Source organism: Leptonychotes weddellii, chromosome 11 (genome assembly GCF_054177405.1).
Source record: "Leptonychotes weddellii isolate Sample4059 chromosome 11, ASM5417740v2, whole genome shotgun sequence".
NCBI lineage: Eukaryota > Metazoa > Chordata > Mammalia > Carnivora > Phocidae > Leptonychotes > Leptonychotes weddellii.
In genome coordinates this window covers 12148285-12168447 of record NC_138379.1, presented here as the reverse complement: position 1 = coordinate 12168447, position 20163 = coordinate 12148285, and the positions used below count along the sequence as shown (strand labels likewise).

At 40.0% G+C, this 20163-nt stretch overlaps 1 protein-coding gene across 1 annotated transcript in view; it reads right to left on the bottom strand.

Annotated features, from left to right (window-relative positions):
- FNBP4 (formin binding protein 4) overlaps positions 1–19488 on the bottom strand; it is a 23262-nt gene extending 3774 nt beyond the window's left edge. The window contains exons 1-8 of the mRNA XM_081798087.1: positions 19313–19488; positions 18331–18435; positions 16609–16742; positions 15431–15618; positions 10397–10707; positions 10124–10268; positions 7941–8284; positions 811–968 (exon numbers count right to left, since the gene is read on the bottom strand). Coding sequence (XP_081654213.1) covers positions 811–968; positions 7941–8284; positions 10124–10268; positions 10397–10707; positions 15431–15618; positions 16609–16742; positions 18331–18435; positions 19313–19384 — 1457 coding nt within the window. The 5' untranslated portion in view covers positions 19385–19488. The remainder of the gene's footprint in view (positions 1–810; positions 969–7940; positions 8285–10123; positions 10269–10396; positions 10708–15430; positions 15619–16608; positions 16743–18330; positions 18436–19312) is intronic.
- Positions 19489–20163: the final 675 nt, after the last annotated feature.

Genomic DNA, 20163 nt, shown 5'->3' with positions numbered 1-20163 from the left:
GTTCTGAAGTAGACAAATGCTAAAAGCAGGTATGTAATAACTGGAGAAATGGACATTTTAGAAACAAAAAAATTTCCTTATAATGACCATTCCAATTGGTATTTATATATCTAAAAATAAAAATGTTTTGAATTATGAAACAAAAGATGGTGATCCTCTCCCAAATGTTTTCATTGATGTTGCAAGTGTGAGAACCAGAAGTAATGATAAGCTGGAACCTATCCGAGACGGATGTGAAATACAGTAGCACTACTTATGAGTATGTTGCTCAGAGTTTACTCTATATACCTTCAAAACCAGGAAAAAAAAAATATTTGAGTTAATTATGTTTACAAATTCTTAGCAGAATCTCTAATGGAGTTTTCTCCCCTTCCCTTTTTAAGTAATCTCTGCAACGCAACATGAATTCACAACCCCAAGATCAAGAGTCCCATTCTCCACGGACTGAGTCAGCCGCCCTCCTTTTAACTTAAATTATTGTAAAATAATTTTTAAAAAAATTATAAAAGGGTCTATTGGATCTACATGGTAAAAGGGACATCTGTTTTTCCTGGTATGCTCAGAGTTAAGAACACTCCTTTACTTAAGAGAAACAATTCGAAGGATAAAGTGTTAAGACTCTGGTATTTCTAATTTTGAAAAAGGGTAAATCGTAATTTTTACAGGGAAATAAACATTACTGTGAGTTATAAACCTTTCGATACATTTGTAAAAAAAAAAAAACACCAAACATTAAGGACTGTGATTCAAAGACTATGACAAGTGTCTGAAGCCACCAGCACAACCCACTCATCTGCAGTCTCTCTGTACCTGACCAGCTGCTGCTGCTTCCACTCTTCGATTCGCTTCTGTGCGGTTGATTCCCGGTCCTCTTCACTGGAACTAGAGTTCTCCTCTTCATCTAACTCACGCTGGATACTCTGCCACTTCTTTACCAGAGATGGCATTTTGGTTTTACTCTTCTTTGCCTAGGGCAAAGGTTAAAGGTCAGGAAGAAGATAATACATAAAACATGGAAATGAGAGCCACCTAAGATCAAGATCCCTTCTTAGTTCTAAGGAATAAGGGGACTTTAAAACCAAAGGGACAGAAACACAGAAAATAAATACCATTATAAGTTCCTGCCAAAAATTTCTACCAACTATGCACCTAATGCTTGGTTGAAAATCTAAAAACTGTAAAAAAGAAAAAAAAATTTAAAACTTTAAACATATTTTTATTAAATCGGGTCAGAAAAATTTCCTTTGCGTCATTATTCTATGGAATTCAAAACTGTTGCCCTTAGCTCAGCTCAGAATTACAGTGTTGCCTTTGGCAAGTTTTAAATAGATGCCGTGTTCACATCAAGTATGGATGCCATGTTCACATCAAGTGAAAAACAGAACTGAGAAATAAATGGCCAGCTTTTCTGTAAAGAGCAACATAGTCAATGGCAACAAAATATAAAAAATGCAAGGAGATATAACATCAAAATATTAGTAAGATTAGTTCTAAGAGAAGATTTTATTTATTCTTTTGGCTCTTCTTCATTTTCTAAATTATCTATAATATGTACTATCATAGCAAAAAAAAATATGCTGGTGATACTTAGAAAAGTAGAACTATGTATGTCCAACATGGTTTGCTCTGTTATTACCCTCAGGCCTCTGTTCAAAGGCACTCTAGCTAAGAGGCCTTCCCTGACCACCCTATCTGAAACAGCACCACCTCCCAAAGACTACTTTTTGTCCTCTAACACTGATTGTTTTGCCTCACTGCATTTTTTTTTTTTTTAAAGCACCAAACATGCACATACTTGCCTATTTGTCTCCCCATTCCCCCTTCTTCTCCAGCCCTCCGGAAGGGAATCTCCACAAAAACAGGATTTGTTTGTCTGACTCACTATTGAATCCCAAGCTTCTAAGGAGAATGCCTGACAAATCGTATGCATTAGAAATATTTTATCCCCTGTATTTTTTTTTTAAAGATTTTATTTATTTGAGAGAGAGAGACTGAGAGAGAGAGAGCACATGAGGGGGGGGGAGGGTCGGGAGGGTCAGAGGGAGAAGCAGACTCCCCGCCGAGCAGGGAGCCCGATGCGGGACTCGATCCCGGGACTCCAGGATCATGACCTCAGCTGAAGGCAGTCGCTCAACCAACTGAGCCACCCAGGTGCCCTTTATCCCCTGTATTTTGAAGACCAGCAGAACTGTGTGTTTGAAGACCCGACCAGGTCACACACCATAAGCACGACAAGCAGGCACGTGAGTGGTCAGGTGTGATTAACTGCAGCTGTGCTCACCTCGGACTGGGTATGGGGGCCCAACCTATTCTTCCTGCCTGCACGTGAGAGACATTTCTTAAGCCTTCAAAAATCTGAGAAAATAAGTTTCATATTTTTAGTCTTTCTTCTGTTACTTATCTCCCTAACTCGATACCCTACTTTGACTGTAATTCAGAGTTCTTAACCTTCTGGGGAAATGAGGGCCCATGTGTTGTGCTTACACCGTTAGCTCCACACACCTTCCCACGATCTAGTCTGTCATTTCACCTGTGGTACAGCCTCACACACTGCATACACAGCCTTCCAGCAAGCTCCAAAACAGACCATTCTGGCTTAGCATGGAACCAACTGAATAAAAAGTAACACGAAGTAATAACGGTCACATGTGCACAGAGGGCTCACCGAGGTATAACCTTTCACTGAACACTGGCAAATGTGATTAAAAAACAAAGCTCTGGGTAGTCACTGTGGCTTCATTTTGACTTCTATTGGGATTTGTGAAAAAAATTTTTTTATCACATTTGATTCCTATCAGTCATGGGAAAATTAGTTATGTTTTAGAAGTTATTTATTGCCAATCACATTCAAAACCATGGATATAGAGTTGCACTGGCTGTTATGCACGTTTTCACAGGGGAACACTGCAGTCAGAGGAATAAAGACCGGATGGTTAGGACTTATTTTCTAGTTTATTTTCTAGTAAGCTGCACACAAAACTCTTCAGCAAAAAGACTGAAAACATGTATTTCAAATATTCCTGAACATGAGGCATTAAGTATATGATTTTATATTCTTTTTTTTTTTTTTTTTAAAGATTTCATTTATTTATTTGACAGACAGTGAGAGAGGGAACACAAGCAAGGGGAGAGGGAGGAGCAGGCTTCCCACAGAGCAGGGAGCCTGATGTGCGGCTTGATCCCGGAACCCTGGGATCATGACCTGAGCCGAAGGCAGACGGTTAACTGACTGAGCCACCCAGGCGCCCTCTTTCCTTTTTTTTTTTTTAAAGATTTATTTATTTTAGAGAGAGAGAGAGAGTGTGGTGTGGGGGGAGGAGCAGAGGAAGAGGGACAAGCAGACTCCACGCTGAGGGCAGAGCCCAAGGCAGGGCTTGAACTCATGACCCTGAGATCATGACCTGAGCCGAAATCAAGAGTCGGAGGCTTAACCAACTGAGCCACCCAGGCCCCCTTTCAATGTGGGGCTTGAACTCATAACCCTGAGATCAAGACCTGAGCTGAGAGTAAGAGTTGGACACCTAACCAACTAAGCCACCCAGGTGCCCCTATTTTTTTTAAAGATTTTGTTTATTTTATTATTATTATTTTTTTAAACAATTTTTAAAAAGATTCTATTCATTTATTTGACAGAGAGAGACACAGCGAGAGCAGGAACAGAAGCAGGGGGCGTGGGAGAGGGAGAAGAAGGCTTCCCGCCGAGCAGGGAGCCCAATGCGGGGCTCGATCCCAGGACCCTGGGATCATGACCTGAGCCAAAAGCAGATGCTTAACGACTGAGCCACCCAGGCGCCCCTATTTATTTATTTTAGAGAGAGAGAGAGAGAGCACACGCATGGGGGGAGGGGCAGAGGGAGAGGAGAGAGAATCCCAAGCAGAGCACGAAGCCCCATGTGGGGCTCGATCTCCTGACACTGAGATCATGACCTGAGCCGAAACAGAGTCAGACACAAGTGACTGAACCACTCAGACACCCCTATTTTATATTCTTTTAAAATGGCCTGTATACAACACAGAGATAGGCCATCATTTGTTTTAATATCAAGTATGTAAAAATGATGTATTACCAAGTTAGAATTCTGGATTTTCCAAACTATAAGACCATAAAAGCATGACTGGCTAAAAAATTACTTACTGCATGAAAAGACAAGGAAGCAATGATCTCTGGCGGGCTGGAAGAACAATGTCAAGGAAGGCTTTGTAAAAGAAATGATTCCCAAGAACTGGCTGTCCTAACATTTAATTGTGTAAAGAACAACAGTATCGGGACTGGTGGACAAAGTAAAGAAATGGAGGTGGTAAACAGTATTCTGACTTAGGAGAACTGTGTATACTTTGGTATAGAGCTTGACATTAGTCTAGTTTACACATTATCTTAATTGTTATTATTGACTTCTGTGATATTTGCTTCATTTCCAGATAACTTCTGAAACCATGGTACCAACTTGGACAAGTGGTTTAACCTGGAAACATTGTCTATTTGGTGTGAATGCATAACCCATTCAAGAAGATTCCTTGAAACACGGTAAGGCAAATGAATTTGCCCTGTTGACCCCCAGGACAAAAGATTACAGTTGAGGCAGAAGATGAAGTGCTAACACAGAGGAGAAAAGCTGATGAGAAAGTTTTTTTGGGTGATCAGGACATTCAAAAGTGCCCATGAGTGTGACCTGACATCAGAATGATGGCAGACTATGAAGCTCCAGGCCCTGTTTCCTCACAGAAACATTACTGTGAACAAATATAGACTGACTAAAATGACTTTATGGGAACTCTGAAAATGAGCTGAAGAGCTACAGCAATCAAGAGAACACTCAATCAAGAAGCCACACTTGGGGTGTGGCTCAGTAGGTAGAGGATGAGACTTTTGATCTCAGAATTCTAAGTTTGAGCCCCACAATGGGTGTAGAGATTATGTAAAAATAAAATCTTGGAAAAAAATAGTAAGAAATAGCAGCCCCACTCAAAACAGCAGGAAATTTTGTGCCATGTCTGCTTGCCTTTGCACTACCCTCTCCCACGTGGTTGGGGTGAAACAGCCAATTCTCAGTTCCCTCCTTCAGGAGGGAAGGAAAAGGGTGAAACGTTCTACCCTGTCTGTGGCTGCCTGAAGGACTGGTTTCTGTATAATGCCTAACTTGGAGCTCAAGCAGGAATGGCAGTATGTTTTGGATCTCAGGTTGGAAGCCATGAAAGGCAATGGCAGGCACTGTGGCATGTGAAAACCATAGGGAAACTGCAGTCATGTGGATACCTGGGAGCAAGAAATTATGGGCAGAGGAATACTATACAGCATGTAAGGCTCCTAGGAAAAAAGCAGGTGTGAGACTCAGGAAAATTAAAATTGAATGTATACAGGTGAATGGGGAAAAAAAAAAAAAAGCACAAATCCAAGGAATACAAATGCCAAGAAAAAGCTCAAGTAAAGATCCTGAGCCTTTATGCGGGGCTCATTAATGAAGCTCTTTCCACAAATACAGCCCGGCTGCAAAGACTGGGAGAGAGTTGTTTTCTCAAATGCCTAATTTTCAACAAAGAAAAAAAAAAAACCACAAAACACACAAAGAAACTGGGAAACACACCCATTCAAAGGAAAAAAAAATCTCTAGAAACCAACCATAAACACATGCTGAAAACATACTAGATAAAGACTTTAAAACAGTTGTTTTTTTTTTTTTTTAAAGATTTTATTTATTTATTTGACAGAGACAGCGAGAGCAGGAACACAAGCAGGGGGAGTGGGAGAGGGAGAAGCAGGCTTCTCGCCGAGCAGGGAGCCCACTGTGGGGCTCCATCCCAGGACCCTGGGATCATGACCTGAGCTGATGGCAGACGCTTAACTGACTGAGCCACCCAGACGGCCCTAAAACAGTTGTCTTAAATGTGCTCAAGGAAAATATCAGCAAAGAACTAATGGAAATCAGGAAAATTATACATGAACAAGATGAGATTAACAAAGAGATAGAAATAAAAAAATCCAAACCAGATAGAAATTCTGAAGTTGAAAAATGTGAACTGAAAAATTCATTAGCTCAACAGCAGACTGATAGGTAGAAGAAAGGACCAGTAAAATTCATGGTAGGTCATTTGAAATTACTGAGTCTGCAGAGGAAAAAGAATGAAGCAAAATGAACAAGGTCTAAGTGACTTATAATACACCATTAAGTGGACCAATATATGCATTATGGGAGTCCCAGGAGGCTGGAAAGAAAAGAGCAGAGCTTATTTTAAGAATAGCCATGGGGTGACTAGGTGGCTCAGTCACTTAAGCGTCTTGACTCTTGGTATCAACTCATGTCTTGATCTCAGGGTCACAAGTTCAAGTCCTGTTCTGGACTCCAAGCTGGGTGTGGAGACTACTTCAAAAAGGTGGGGCGGGGGTGGGGGGGCGCGCCTGGGTGGCTCAGTCGTTAAGTGTCTGCCTTCGGTTCAGGTCATGATCCCAGGGTCCCGGGATCGAGCCCTGCATCGGGCTCCCTGCTCGGGGGAGACTGCTTCTCCCTCTCCACCTGCCTGCTGTGCTCTCTGTCAAATAAATAAAATCTTTAAAAATATATATTTTAAAAAATTTTAAAAAATAAAAAGAGAAAGAAATAGCCAAAAAATCCCCAAATTTAAGGAAGACATGGATATACATATCCAAGAGGCCTAACAAACTCCATGTAGGATCAAAAGACCACACTGTGACATAACTTGTCAAAAACCAAAGAGAGGGGCGTCTGGGTGACTCAGTCATTAAGCGTCTGCCTTCCGCTCATGTCATAATCCCAGGGTCCTGGGATCGAGCCCCGCATCGGGCTCCCTGCTTCGCGGGAAGCCTGCTTCTCCCTCTCCCACTCCCCCTGCTTGTGTTCCCTCTCTGGCTGTGTCTCTCTCTGTCAAATAAATAAAATCTTAAAAAAAAAAAAGCCAAAGAGCATCTACAAAGCAGGAAAAAAAAGTGACTTGTCATGTAAGGGATCCTCAATAAGATTATCAGAGGATTTCTGGCAGAAATGGCATAGGCCAAAAGACAGAAGGATGATGTATTTAAAGTTGTTAAAGTTAAAAGAAAAGAAAAAATAAAAGAGCCGATTGAGAATTCTATGCCAGGCAACATTCTCCTTCAAAAATGAGGAAAAAATTAAGATGTTCCCAAATAAACAAAAGCTGAGGGAGTTCATTACTGCCTGACTTGCCTTATAAGAAATGCTTAAGGGAGTGGAGTCCTTCAAGTTGAAATGAAAAGATGCTAGAAAGTAACTTGTCATACAAAAATATAAAGTTCTCTGGTAAAGGAAATACATGGACAAATATAAAAACCAGTACGATTATGATTTTGGTTTGTAACTCTACTTATTCTCCTACAGAATTTAAAAGACAAAAGCGTACAAATAATTATAAATCTATATTAATGGGTACAAAATATATAAAGATGTAATTTATAACACCAATAATGGAGTGGGGTGCAGCTGTATAGCTTTTGTCTGCAATGGAGTGTATCAGTTTAAAACAGAGTATTATAACTTTAGCACATTATATATAATACCCACAGTAATCACAAAGAAATAAGCATAAAATATATGCAAAAAGATATGACAAGGGAATCAAAATGTATCACTGAAAAAATTCAACTAAACACAAAAGGCAGCAGTAAGGGAAGAAATGAGAACAAAAAAAGCCTTTTAAGATATACAGAAAACAAGCAACAAAATGGTAACAGTAAGCCCTTCCATATTAGTAACTACTGATAATAAATTTAGTAATTTACTGATATAAATGAAACTATCCAATTAAAAGTCGTATACTGCCAGAATGGATAATAAATAAATAAAATCGTGGGGCGCCTAGGTGGCTCAGTCAGTTAACGTCGTGACCTAAAGGCAGATGTTTAACCGACTGAGCCACCCAGGCGCTCTAAAAAATTTTTTTAAATAGAAACTTAGGCAGATTTACTATACCTTATCTTTCTTTCCTTTTTTGGTCTTCTCAGGTGGTGGCATTTTAGGAGCTGGTGGTGGTGGAGGAGGAGGAGGAGGAGGAGGAGGAGGTGGTGGTTCAATAATGGCAGTGGTAGGCACAGCACCTCGGGCCTGGACTGGCTGCAATGTGGGAGCAGTCACTGCCATTGGGACAGAACATTCAGCATAGCTCATAATTGCAGGAGCTGAGGCCAGTCCTAGGTAATTTGACTGCAGGCTCATTGCTCTAGCTTGATGACCCATTCCTGTTGCTGGATGGCTAACCGATACTGCCTGGTGTCCAATCCCTGCAGACTGGTGTCCAATCCCTGCTGTCTGGTGACCTAACATGGAAAACATAAAGTGAAACTGTAAGAAGGACCTTGTGAGGGGCACCTGGGTGGCTCAGTCGTTAAGCGTCTGCCTTCGGCTCAGGTCATGACCCCAGGGTCCTGGGATTGAGCCCCGCATTGGGCTCCCTGCTCCGCGGGAAGCCTGCTTCTCCCTCTCCCATTCCCCCTGCTTGTGTTCCCTCTCTTGCTGTGTCTGTCAAATAAATAAAATCTTAAAAAAAAAAAAGGACCTTGTGACAAAGCAAAAACAAGGAAAAGACGGAAAAGAGACATGGGGGTTAGATCACTTACAAAATGTCAGTACACCTTTTCCTCAAAAAATACACCCACGGGGCACCTGGGTGGCTCAGTCAGTTAAACGTCTGATTCAGGTCATGATCTTTGGATGGTGACACGGAGCCCTGCACTGGGCTCCACGCTCAGCAGGGAGTCTGCCTGAGGATTTCTCTCACTCCCCACTCCACTCTAAACGAAATAAATAAATCTTGAAAAAGTTATATAGGGGTGCCTGGGTGGCTCAGTCATTAGGCATCTGCCTTCGGCTCAGGTCATGATCCCAGGGTCCTGGGATCGAGCCCCGCCATCGGGGTCCCTGCTCCGCGGGAAGCCTGCTTCTCCCTCTCCCACTCCGCCCTTCTTGTGTTCCCCCTCTCGCTGTGTCTCTGTCAAATAAATAAAATCTTAAAAAATATATATATATATGTAGCCACAGGGGCACCTGGGTGGCTCAGTCAGTTAAGCATCCTTTGGCTGAGGTCATGATCCCAGGGTCCTAGGATGGAGTCCCACATTGGGTTCCCTGCTGATCGGGGTGTCTGCTTCTCCCTCTGCCCCTGCCCATCGCTTGTGCTCTCTCTCGTGTGCGCGGGCTCTCTCTTAAATAAAACCCTTAAATATAGATAGAAGATAGATAAATAGAGCCACATTTTCTGGTAGCAAAATGTTTCTGAATACTTTAGCAATAAGGTACTTTTTTTTTTGTTTTCCTATTTTTTTTTTTAAAGATTTTTATTTATTTATTGAGAGAGAGAGAATGATAGAGAGAGAGCATGAGTAGGGAAGAGGGTCAGAGGGAGAAGCAGACTCCCCGCTGAGCAGGGAGCCCAATGTGGGACTCGATCCAGGACTCCAGGATCATGACCTGAGCCGAAGGCAGTCGCTTAACCAACTGAGCCACCCAGGCGCCCCTGTTTTCCTATTTCTTTAAAGTAAGCTCTACATCCAACATGGGGTTTAAACTCATGGTCCTGGAACCCACATGGGTGGCTCAGTTGGTTAAGCATCTGCCTTCGGCTCAGGTCATGATTCCAAGGTCCTGGGATCCAGTCCCGCATCGGGCTCCCTGCTCAGCGGGGAGCCTGCTTCTCCATCTGCCTGCCGCTCCCCCTGCTTGTGCTCTCTGACAAATAAATAAAATCTTAAATAAATAAACAAACTCATGATCCTGAGCTCAAGAGTTGTATGCTCTACTGACTAAGCTAGTCAGGCGCCCCAGCATTAAGGTACTTAAACATTAAAATTACTGAAATCATGTTAAGTGCACAGAAAACAATCTGGAAGAATACATAGTAGTTTTTAGTAACTGCAAGAAACATGTACTTTAAAATGAAAAGCCTCTGGGGCGCCTGGGTAGCTCAGTGGTTAAGTGTTGGACTCTTGATCTCAAGGTTGTCGAGTTGAAGAATCACACTGGGCTCCACACTGGGTGTGGCGCCTACTTAACAAAGTAATGAAAAGCCATTACATGACATCTAAAAGCCTTTTATGACATCTAATCCTGAAAGCAAAGACAGAACACACTGAGGAAAACATCTCAATGACAACGTTTACCTGTAGCTAGAGCTGACTGGCTGTAGAGCACTGGAGAACTACCAATGGTAGCCGATCTCTGAACTACTGCAGTACTAATTTCTGTAGCTTTTCTTTTTATCGCTTTAGTGGAAGGAGAACTAGAGACGGTAGAATCAACTGAACTCTGAAACACAGAGAATCTAGTTAGTGGCCGAAAGCCCTGATTAAACGTCCTCTTCTAAAATAAAACATGGTGTCAAATCATGCCCCAGTCCCCAGAGTGTCTTCAAAAAGCCCCACAGTGTTTCTCACCTGGCTAGTTACAACCGTGGTTTGTGTCGAGGGTTTCAGTGGAGTATCCTCCTCTGTTCCTGGGGCAGGAGGCTCCTCACTTCCCTCATCCTCCATCTCTACCTCCTGGATCTCACCATCTTCTACAGGAGGAGGGGGAGGGGGAGGTGGAGGAGGGGATTCTGGGGGTGGAGGTGGGGGTGGTGGCATTTCCAAAGGTAAAGGAGGTTGGAGCACAGGCACATTTGACTGAAGGAGGGTCCAGAATGGAGTAAGTGGCATGAGCGATGAAGAAGAAACTTGGCCAGAAAAGGACTCTTTACAAAGAGAACCTATGAAAACAAACAGGAGTCAGAGAAAAGGCAAGGCAAAAACTCTGTGGCTTACATTCACAGCAATGTTCAAGTGACTAGTGAGACAAAATCTGACCCACAGGCATCTACTCTACATTGAGGTCACTGAAATATTAAGCAATTCAGTTCAAAAATGACTACCATGGAAAGATGAATTTATGAACCTCACAGTTAGCACTCGCCCCAGCTATGTTATATACTAGTCTCGTTCTTTGGGTCCAGATTTATGGATGAATAAATGAAGCACACCACATCAACTCAATGAGAAATTTGGTCATTTGAACCTGAAGTTTTTTATTTCAAACATTCACAGTTTCAACACACACAAGTAGAAGGCAACACTCTGGGTCTTTTTTATTTCAAAAGAGAAGAGGGGAATGAATAATGTGCATCTGCAATACTGATTCCATGTTATTTTATTTTTTAGTGAGCTAGATGACTGACTGGGGATGACCCAGAGAGTACTCATTTACACCTATTTCGAATTCTACCTATTTTAATTAATTTGAGTTACTACATTTTAAAAATCCATTTGCAAGGTGCTCTTGTCAACTCTATCATTCCTTTGCACCTTTGTATGAATTACATTTGCTAAATCACAGCAACACAAATCAGGAAGGTAATTTTTTTTTAATTTCTGTAATGAGAAAAGGGAAATTTAGAACAATAAATCTTCAAGGTAAATGATAATGAAGGCACACACAAAAGAGGTGTCTGAAGATGCAGAGGACGTGAACTGATGCTGGAGTCTGAGTTAAGAAATTATAGCTAAAAGGTTGCAGAATCAGTTTTCCTCAAATTCTGCAAAAGCCAGTTAGTTACTGTCCTTTCTCTCCTGGGAAAAGCTTTAAGGATTAGAGAAAATAGGAGCATATACTTACTTGTAGCCTTCCCCATCCCTCTTTATCGTCAATAGGGAAGTTTCACAATATATGGGACTATTAGATATATATCCCAGGAATGCTGAAGGGAATTTTCTCCCTAAAAATCATAGAATTTAGGAGTAGAAGAGACATGAGAAATCATCTAGTTCAACTCTCTCATTTCAAAGGTAATGAAACCCAGGAGGGAAATGACTTGCCCAAGATCATACAGCTCTCAGTGGCCAGGTTTGACTCCTAGTCTAGTGCTATTTTACCAAGAAGACCTGGTGAAATGCCAGGGGTCTAAGAGCTTTAGAAATTACAGGTGAATAAATCTCACTTCTCATGGAGTAGAGATCCAAATGCAATCACCTGTTAAATTTCATGGTCAAAAGTGGTAATCCGGATTAAATAAGGGTGCTATTACAAAAGGCTCTCAACAATGATACAACCCTTTATCTTGGTTGCCTCAAAAGACACCACACTGGTTCTCAACAAGGTAAAACCAAAGCTACCATAAACCATTTGGCTTTTAGGACAGCTTTAGTTTTTATGGAGCAGATATATATTACTATAAAAGACTTTAAGAGGATTCACATGGTTACTATAATTATTTTGAGAAGTTGCTTACTTAAAGGAAAAGAGCACTGAAAAAATATTCACCAGAAAACACGAATGCAGTTTTCCAGCTAAAAGACTTCAACTGCCTCATTTAACTTTTATATTTGGTCATATCTAATATGAATTTACACACTTTTAGATGAATAAAGTCTGGGTATGACCAAGCAGTCTACTTTATCACATAATAAAAGAACATCAAGATTACATCAGAACTAAGGTAATAAATACCAAGAATTAATAACTTCTCAAACTTTCTTCTAAACTTTCAACAACATTTGGTACGTAAATTAGTAAGTTGAATTTTACATATTCTCATCTATAAGCATAATGCAATAACAAATATGTTTATGATGGTAATGTGCTGCTATGCAAAGCAACTCAAGGAAATATAGGTTCAAGGTTAATAAAGTGGTTTACAACTTCCAACAGATAATCAGAATTCTAGCTAAACTGGACTTGATAAATTTAGCAGCAAACAAGGAGCATTTCTGGTTAATATCACAATTGCATACTAAGTTTGCTCAAAACACAAAAGCTGTGTCTTAATACTGATAATTATCTCCTTTAGCTTAAACACAAAGAACTTAAGAAATCTCTGAGTATCCATGGATGTCCTATTATGTGATGCTTCTCTTTGTTTCTAAATATAACCCTGTTGGTGGTATTATTTTGCCACTTAAAGACAACATTTAAGTCTGAAGTCAAGGAGAGATTAAAGGTAAACACAGCTTTTATTACACGCTAATAAATTTGAAAACTACAGGCTTAAAACAGTGTGGGGACACAAATTTTGAGTTCTTCACGAACCTATTTTTTCTATGCATCTTTGTTTTTATTTGAAGGCAGGCTTCCTTTACTGTTTTCCTATATTCCTCCAAAGAGAAAACTTTTTTGAACCAAGAGGCCAATTTAGCAATTTAAAGCAGGAACTTATTATACAAAAAATAGTTTCACAGACTTTTGAAAAGCAGCTAAATTTAACCTAAGTGACAAAGCCTAATAAGACAGACATACTAGATATCTTCAAATATCACTTGTCTTTAGAGACATGATGTTAAATTCAAACAATGAACAAAGATTAAAAATGAACAGAACTTGGAAATTTCCCTGCTCTACACAATGTAGTAATTTTTCTTCTTGAAAAGATGGTATTTACCACTGCTGAGATAACAAACAGAATATATTAAATAAACTTTCTTTATAGGCTTAAAATAGTGATCAGAAATACTCTTAAATCCCAAAGACCTTAGTAGAAGATTTGGGTTTTATTTAAATCAAGTTTTAGTGGCTCTCATTAAAGAGGCTTAAGAATATAAGCAGATTTATCAGTGGCTTTTTCCTACAGCATAATTAGTTTTGTTTTAATCAGACAGGAATGTCTCCAAGTCTTCCCTTTACCACACGGTATCCAACGGTGTTTGTCATCAACAAACGGAAAAAATAACTTTAACTCTAAGGTGTTCACAGAACACTTAAAAGAGTTGGTATTTCTAGAATATTCAGCTCTGTAACATACAATGGACATTAGACAGTGGTCAGGTCAGGAGTGGAGCCTCCTTCCCAGAACCACCATCAAGCCTCTTCAGTTCACTAACTACTGAAAAGCAAACAAATGATAAAACCAACTTATGAGACATATTTATCATTACTACCAAAAGAATGAGGGGGGAAAAAAAAAAATCAAAAGAAAATCTCTTCCTGAAAATGTTAAGTAAAATACCCTATAACTTGAGAAAATGTATTTCTAAAATATAAAGTAGAAAAAAAACATCCTTTTGCTATGTGCAAAATTATCACTGCAGTCAAACGTGGCTTTTTATTCAGTGATCTGATAATTATCCCTAGGCTATTTAAGAAATGAACAGAATCATTTGGTAACATGACCACTTTCATTTGGTACATTATCAAAACTTTTTGATTGGATCACGGAGCCAAATGAATAAAGTATCATTTTTGATAAGCAGAGGACAAAAAAAAATTCAGCTCTTCACTTCCTACGTTACCAACAAATTCCGTGTCTTTATCTTCAAAGGTTTATTCTTTTAAAAGCAAACCATAGGTTCTTGCTTCATCTATCATTTTAACAAATAGCTACCAGTTTTTTAGATCAAAACGGTTGCTGATCATAGTCTTGACTATGTTTCACTATTCACTTATTTTTGTTATTTCAAGAATGGTGGATTTAGAGGGGGAAAAATGAATCTTCCATAATGTGGAAATCAAGCAATTTCTCTTTAGAGAAGCTCTCAGATTCTCAAGAGTAACTGAGGAGCTATGAAAGCCTTTTTTTAAATGTATACAACTAAAGACCTCTATGAAAACTTTAAATAGGCTGAGAGCCATCCTGATTGTTTTATACTAGAATATTGTTGGCAATTTCCACCCCATCAATTATTCTGCTTCTCTGAAATAATGATCATAGTTTCATACCATTTCTTCCGAACATTTTAATTTGTAGCAACCGTACGTCTTGAAGACGAGTGGAGTGAAAAATGAGGCTGCAATATCAACAAAGTTTTCTGTAGAAAGGCAGAACAAAATCTCCTATTATCACCCCACACAGATATTGACAATTCAGCTACTAGTTCCTTAACTTTAATTTGCATTCTTGTTAGTGGATACACAGCTTCGTCTGTAGCATAAAGAGTGGTTATAGGACAATCCTTTTGTTGTTGTTGTTGAGATCTAATTGGCTTTATTAAATGATGCATGAATCGGGAAGCAACCCATCTAACAAGCAGATGGGAGCACCTATGGGACACTCTTTTAAAATCAAAGTATAGGGCGCCTGGGTGGCTCAGTTGGTTAAGCGACTGCCTTCGGCTCAGGTCATGATCCTGGAGTCCCGGGATCGAGTCCCGCATTGGGCTCCCTGCTCGGCGGGGAGCCTGCTTCTCCCTCTGACCCTCCCCCCTCTCATGCTCTCTCTCTCTCAAATAAATAAATAAAATCTTTAAAAAGAAAAAAAAATCAAAGTATATTGGCTCATCATTTCACGTTTTAGCAAAGTCTGATATTAATAGTATGCTGATTTCCAAGCAGTCACTGCCTTAGTCTTCTTCAGTATTAACTTGCAATTTTATGTCAAGCCACTATTTTTTAACTAGAAATTTATATTATGATTTGAATTATTTTTTTCTTTTAGGATATCAATTAATACAAGTCTTTTTTTCTCCAAAATTATTTCTCTCCAATTAGTACAGGGTAAATTGTCCCACCTGTGGAATTCTCAGAGGATTCTGCAGAATTTGAATCAGTCCCAGTTTTGTCTTTCAAGGTCTGTTTAGGAAGAGTCTCGTCTCTACTTTCTTGTGCTTGGCTTTCTTCCTCCTCCTCCTCACCATCTGGAAACTCCCACTGAGACTCGCCCGACTGTTCGTTTACATAGAAATATCGTCTATGATCCCTAAATTACAAGAAAGAAAACACAGGTTTTAAGACCCATTCTCCTACAAAGACACTTCCATTTGGTCCTGTCCCAGGACAGCAGTCTGCTCTCACAGGGACGAACCTCTTCTTAATGGACTGCTATTCACAAAGGCAACAAAGAGCTTTGACAATTGAGGATGAAGAACCAAGGATAATTCAAAGCTATTTGCACTGCCAGCAACTCTGTGAATACAGCCCTGAGCCCTCTCATTCCAACAGATGACTTAGGAAACACCTCTCACACTTTTCTTTCTTTTTTTTTTTGCCAATGCTTAACAGGGTTTCAAGTTTCATTAACGAAGGGACTCAATCTCCTAGAACACTAATTTCCCTTCCAAAGAAGAGAACAACGAAGTTTGCGAAAGGTGACTCTTCCCCTCTTGGACCGTGGAATTCACATTTCATACTCTTGATATCAAACACAGTGAAAGCTAAAGAGAGGGAGAGGTTCTGGGAGCTGAAAAATAAAAGAGCAAAGATTTCAAATAACGAAAAAAAAAAATCAAGAAAAGCCAAATATAAAAAGAAATGTTTTCATCTGACCTGCTGGCAGAAGATAGTAATCTTGTTCTTCATTCACATCTTCAGGCACGAAGCTTTCCTTAACTTCACCGAGGTTAATCAGGAGTAGTTGCTTCCAGAGGTCCTGTAAAGCGCACAGAGCTCTCGCATGCGCTTAACCCCCAAGCCCGCCCTACTCCGTGCAACAACACTCTGGAGAGTAAAAACCAGCTTTGTCCATCTTGGGAAAAAATCCGTTACATGGAACACTTTAAACATTGCTTTTTGTTTCTCCGTGTGGCTGGCCCAAACTCTGTAAGTGCTTGCGGTGCTTTGCCTGCCCAGCACCGCTAACTGCAGCTGCTCTCAGTCTCCAGACAGGCTGTCATGTCGTCAGGTGGTGGTGATCACAAATCATGTCTGAGATGTCAAAGGTGAAAGGTGAAAAGGGGAGAAGAGTGCGTACCTGTCCCAGTGGCAGGACCAGCCTTTAGGAGTGGCGTTTATTTCATACTGTTTTAGTTGTTCTGCTGCATCCTGAAGCTTTCGTTTAAGGTAGTTTCCATTAAGAGCCCCTTCCCTCCAGTCTGCAATCCGAGTCTAGAATCAAGAAATGGAGAAATAAGTTAAAGATTTCTTGTTATGTCAGGAGGCAGAAATAAAAGAAAAATGTCTTCTGGGCCATACTGTATTACTGTATCAATTACTGTATTCTCACAAAAAGAGAGAAGACCCTCCCCAAAAAAAGAAAGAAAAAAGAAATCCCACCTTAATTTCATAAAAATTCTTGTTTGCTCTGCAGAGTTCTGAAAAACTAGACTGGACTCCAGTACTTTCTACACTGCCAACTCTCCAGTATCTGTGAAAATGAGTAGCAGTTTTGTTTTCCCTTTTGGACTATATTAATTCCCTAGCAATTTTACCTTTGCTTGGTAGATAATTCATTCAATTCAGTAATGTTCTTCATCAAAAACAAAGGTTCAGTCCTTAGGGAAGTCAGTTTCCTACAGGAGGTTCCTTAATTGTAACCTGCCATGCTGTAAACTATACAGGTTACAAATAGGACTCAGAACTTTTCTTTTTTTTTTTTAAACATTTTATTCATTTACTTGGGGGTGAGGGGAGAGAGCACAAGCAGGGAGAGGTGCAGAGGAAGAAGCAGACTTCCCGCCAAACAGGGAGCCCAATGCAGGACTCGATCCCAGAGCCCCGAGATCACAGAGCCAAAGGCAGATGCCCAACCAACTAAGCCACCCAGGTGCCCTCAGAACTTTTCTTCTTAAATAGATTTATAACCCTGTAGCACTTATAAAGTCTTTCAACATTACATGGCCTCATCTGATCACTATCAATAGAATTTTGTTAGAAAACAGGTCTACATTAAAATATATGCCCATTCACAGCCCGTGGGGCATGTGACTCTTGATCGCAGGGCCTTGTGTTCGAGCTCCACGTTGGGCATAGAGCTTACATTTAAAAGAAAAGATTTTTCTTTCTTTCTCTCTCTCTCTCTTTCTTTGAGGGAGAGGAGGAGAGAGAGAACAAGTGGAAGAAGGGAGAGGGACAAGCAGACTTGATACTGAACGCTGAGCCTGATGTGGGTCTCAATCTCACCACCCTGAGGTTCATGACCTGAGCTGAAATCAAGAGTTGGATGCTTAACTGATTGAGCCACCCAGGTGTCCCCTCCAAATTTTTTTTTTAATAAAATATATGCCCACTGAAGGTGGTATCAACACACACAGAATCTCAGTATTTATCTTCGTAATTGATATATTGTTTTAGCTAATACAGTTTTATTTCCTGGGCTGGTGGTTCAAATATGCACCAATGTTAAAAATTTAAATTTAGGATTAAAACAAGTAAGACAGGGCGCCTGGGTGGCTCAGTCGGCTATGTGTCTGCCTTTGGCTCAGGTCGTGATCCCAGGGTCCTAGAATCGAGTCCCGTATCGGGCTCCCTGCTCAGCAGGGAGTCTGCTTCTCCCTCTGCCCCTCCCCCCTGCTCGTGATCTCTCACTCTCTCTCTCTCAGTAAAATCTTTAAAAAAATAAAACTAATACATGTGAAACTAAAGGACCAATACTAACATAGCCTCAAAAAATAAATAAATAGAACAAGTAAAACAAATGCCTCACACATACAGCACTTTACTCAAAAACCAACTATACCAAAAATGGCTAAATTACCTCAGTCTGTAGGAGCAGCACATGAAAGTTGGAGATGGACTGTCTATTAATGCCTAGGAATTCAAATTTACTTGTCAGGGTATTTGCCAGTTCTCCAATCTGAAACTGTAATGCAAGAAAGAAAAAAAAGGAAGAAATAAAATTGAATCAGCAATGTTTTCTGTATTATGTAAAATCTTTCATTTATTGTTAAATATGCTAAAAAAAAAAATGGGTCTGCCTAGAAACAGCCCATTTGAGAACAGCTGCATCTAAACAGTTATGTGGAGAAGACAAGATTCTAAGTAAACTAATTCACGTAACAGGTGATAAATAATGACAAGTCTAGAGAAATTAAATGCATATGTACTCTGAGACAACACAGGATTCAACAGGTATAAATAGATGTTAAATGATACAACTCCCAATAGTGTCCAAACTATCATTTATGCATTACTAATTGCTTTTACTACCTACACACTGAACAAAATTAATTCTCCCAGTCCCTTTCACATGGTTGTAAACTAGTCAGTGACTGAGTCAACTCTTTCAGGTCAAAAAAATGTGCTAAATAGTTTTTCCAACAGACCATCCTTAAAGAGCCTCATACTTACGTGGTCCAATTCTTAAAATATTAGGCTTGAAATAAAACTGGAACCAAATTTACTTTTGTGTAAGGACAAGTAGTTCACACAGGAATTAAATTTGTGACTTTTAGGCTCTTCAGTACTTCCAAACTAGAGAAGCCTACATTTGATAAGCTGTTACTGCTTTCCAATGAGGGCTTAACTTTTAAGAAAGCAATTAAAGCATTTAGAATTCTAGGTAATTTCTCTGAAACGAGTCTCTTATAATTCAATGTTTCAGCCTGAAATATGGCCTTTTCACCTAACTATACATAAATGATTTGTATATGGAGATAAGTAAAGATCACTGTACTTGCTAATAAAAAATGTACTTTAATGGTTGCCCCCTTTAAAGCTGTACTAAAAAATATACATACTTTCAAATCCTGTTCTTCTTCTTTAGGTGCTGTTTGTACTTTTATCTTCTCTGGAGATTCTTCTACTTCCATCTCTTTGTCTGAATTCTCATCTATTTTTTCTGAAGTGTCAGCACCAATTACTACAAAAGAAACCACGTGAAACTAAAGGACCAATACTAACATAGCATCCCCATATATATTTTCTTACCCTTATAGCAGAGATATCTGAAAAAAGTTATTTCTTTTCCCTTATTAAAGAAGCCATAAAGACTTACCTACCTACTGTTTTTATAAAGCCAAAAAACTTTATCCTTTATAATCACCTTTCTTAAAATGTCTATAAATAACAATTTGTTTTACATTACCCTGTAGTCTCTGCTTTCCCTTTCTCCTTCACCTATTTATTTTTTCTAATCTTCTATTCCAGAATACCACTGCTTTAATTACTTTTAAAGGCTACATATCAGGGGGCACCAATGGCTCAAATGGTTAAGAGTCTGCCTTCTGCTCAGGTCCTGATCCCAGGGTCCTGGGATCGAGTCCCGCATCTGGCTCCTGGCTCGGCGGGGAGCCTGCTTCTTCCTCTCCCTGTCTCTCTCTCTGCTCATGCTCTCTCTGAAGCTCTGTGTCTCAAATGAATAAATAAAATCTTAAAAAATAAAAAATAAAGGCTACATATCGGGCGCCTGGGTGGCTCAGTTGGTTGACCGACTACCTTCGGCTCAGGTCATGATCCTGGAGTCCCAGGATCGAGTCCCACATCGGGCTCCCTGTTCAGCGGAGAGTCTGCTTCTCCCTCTCACCCTCCCCCCCTCATGCTCTCTCTCTCTCACTCTCTTTCTCAAATAAATAAAATCTTAAAAAAAAAA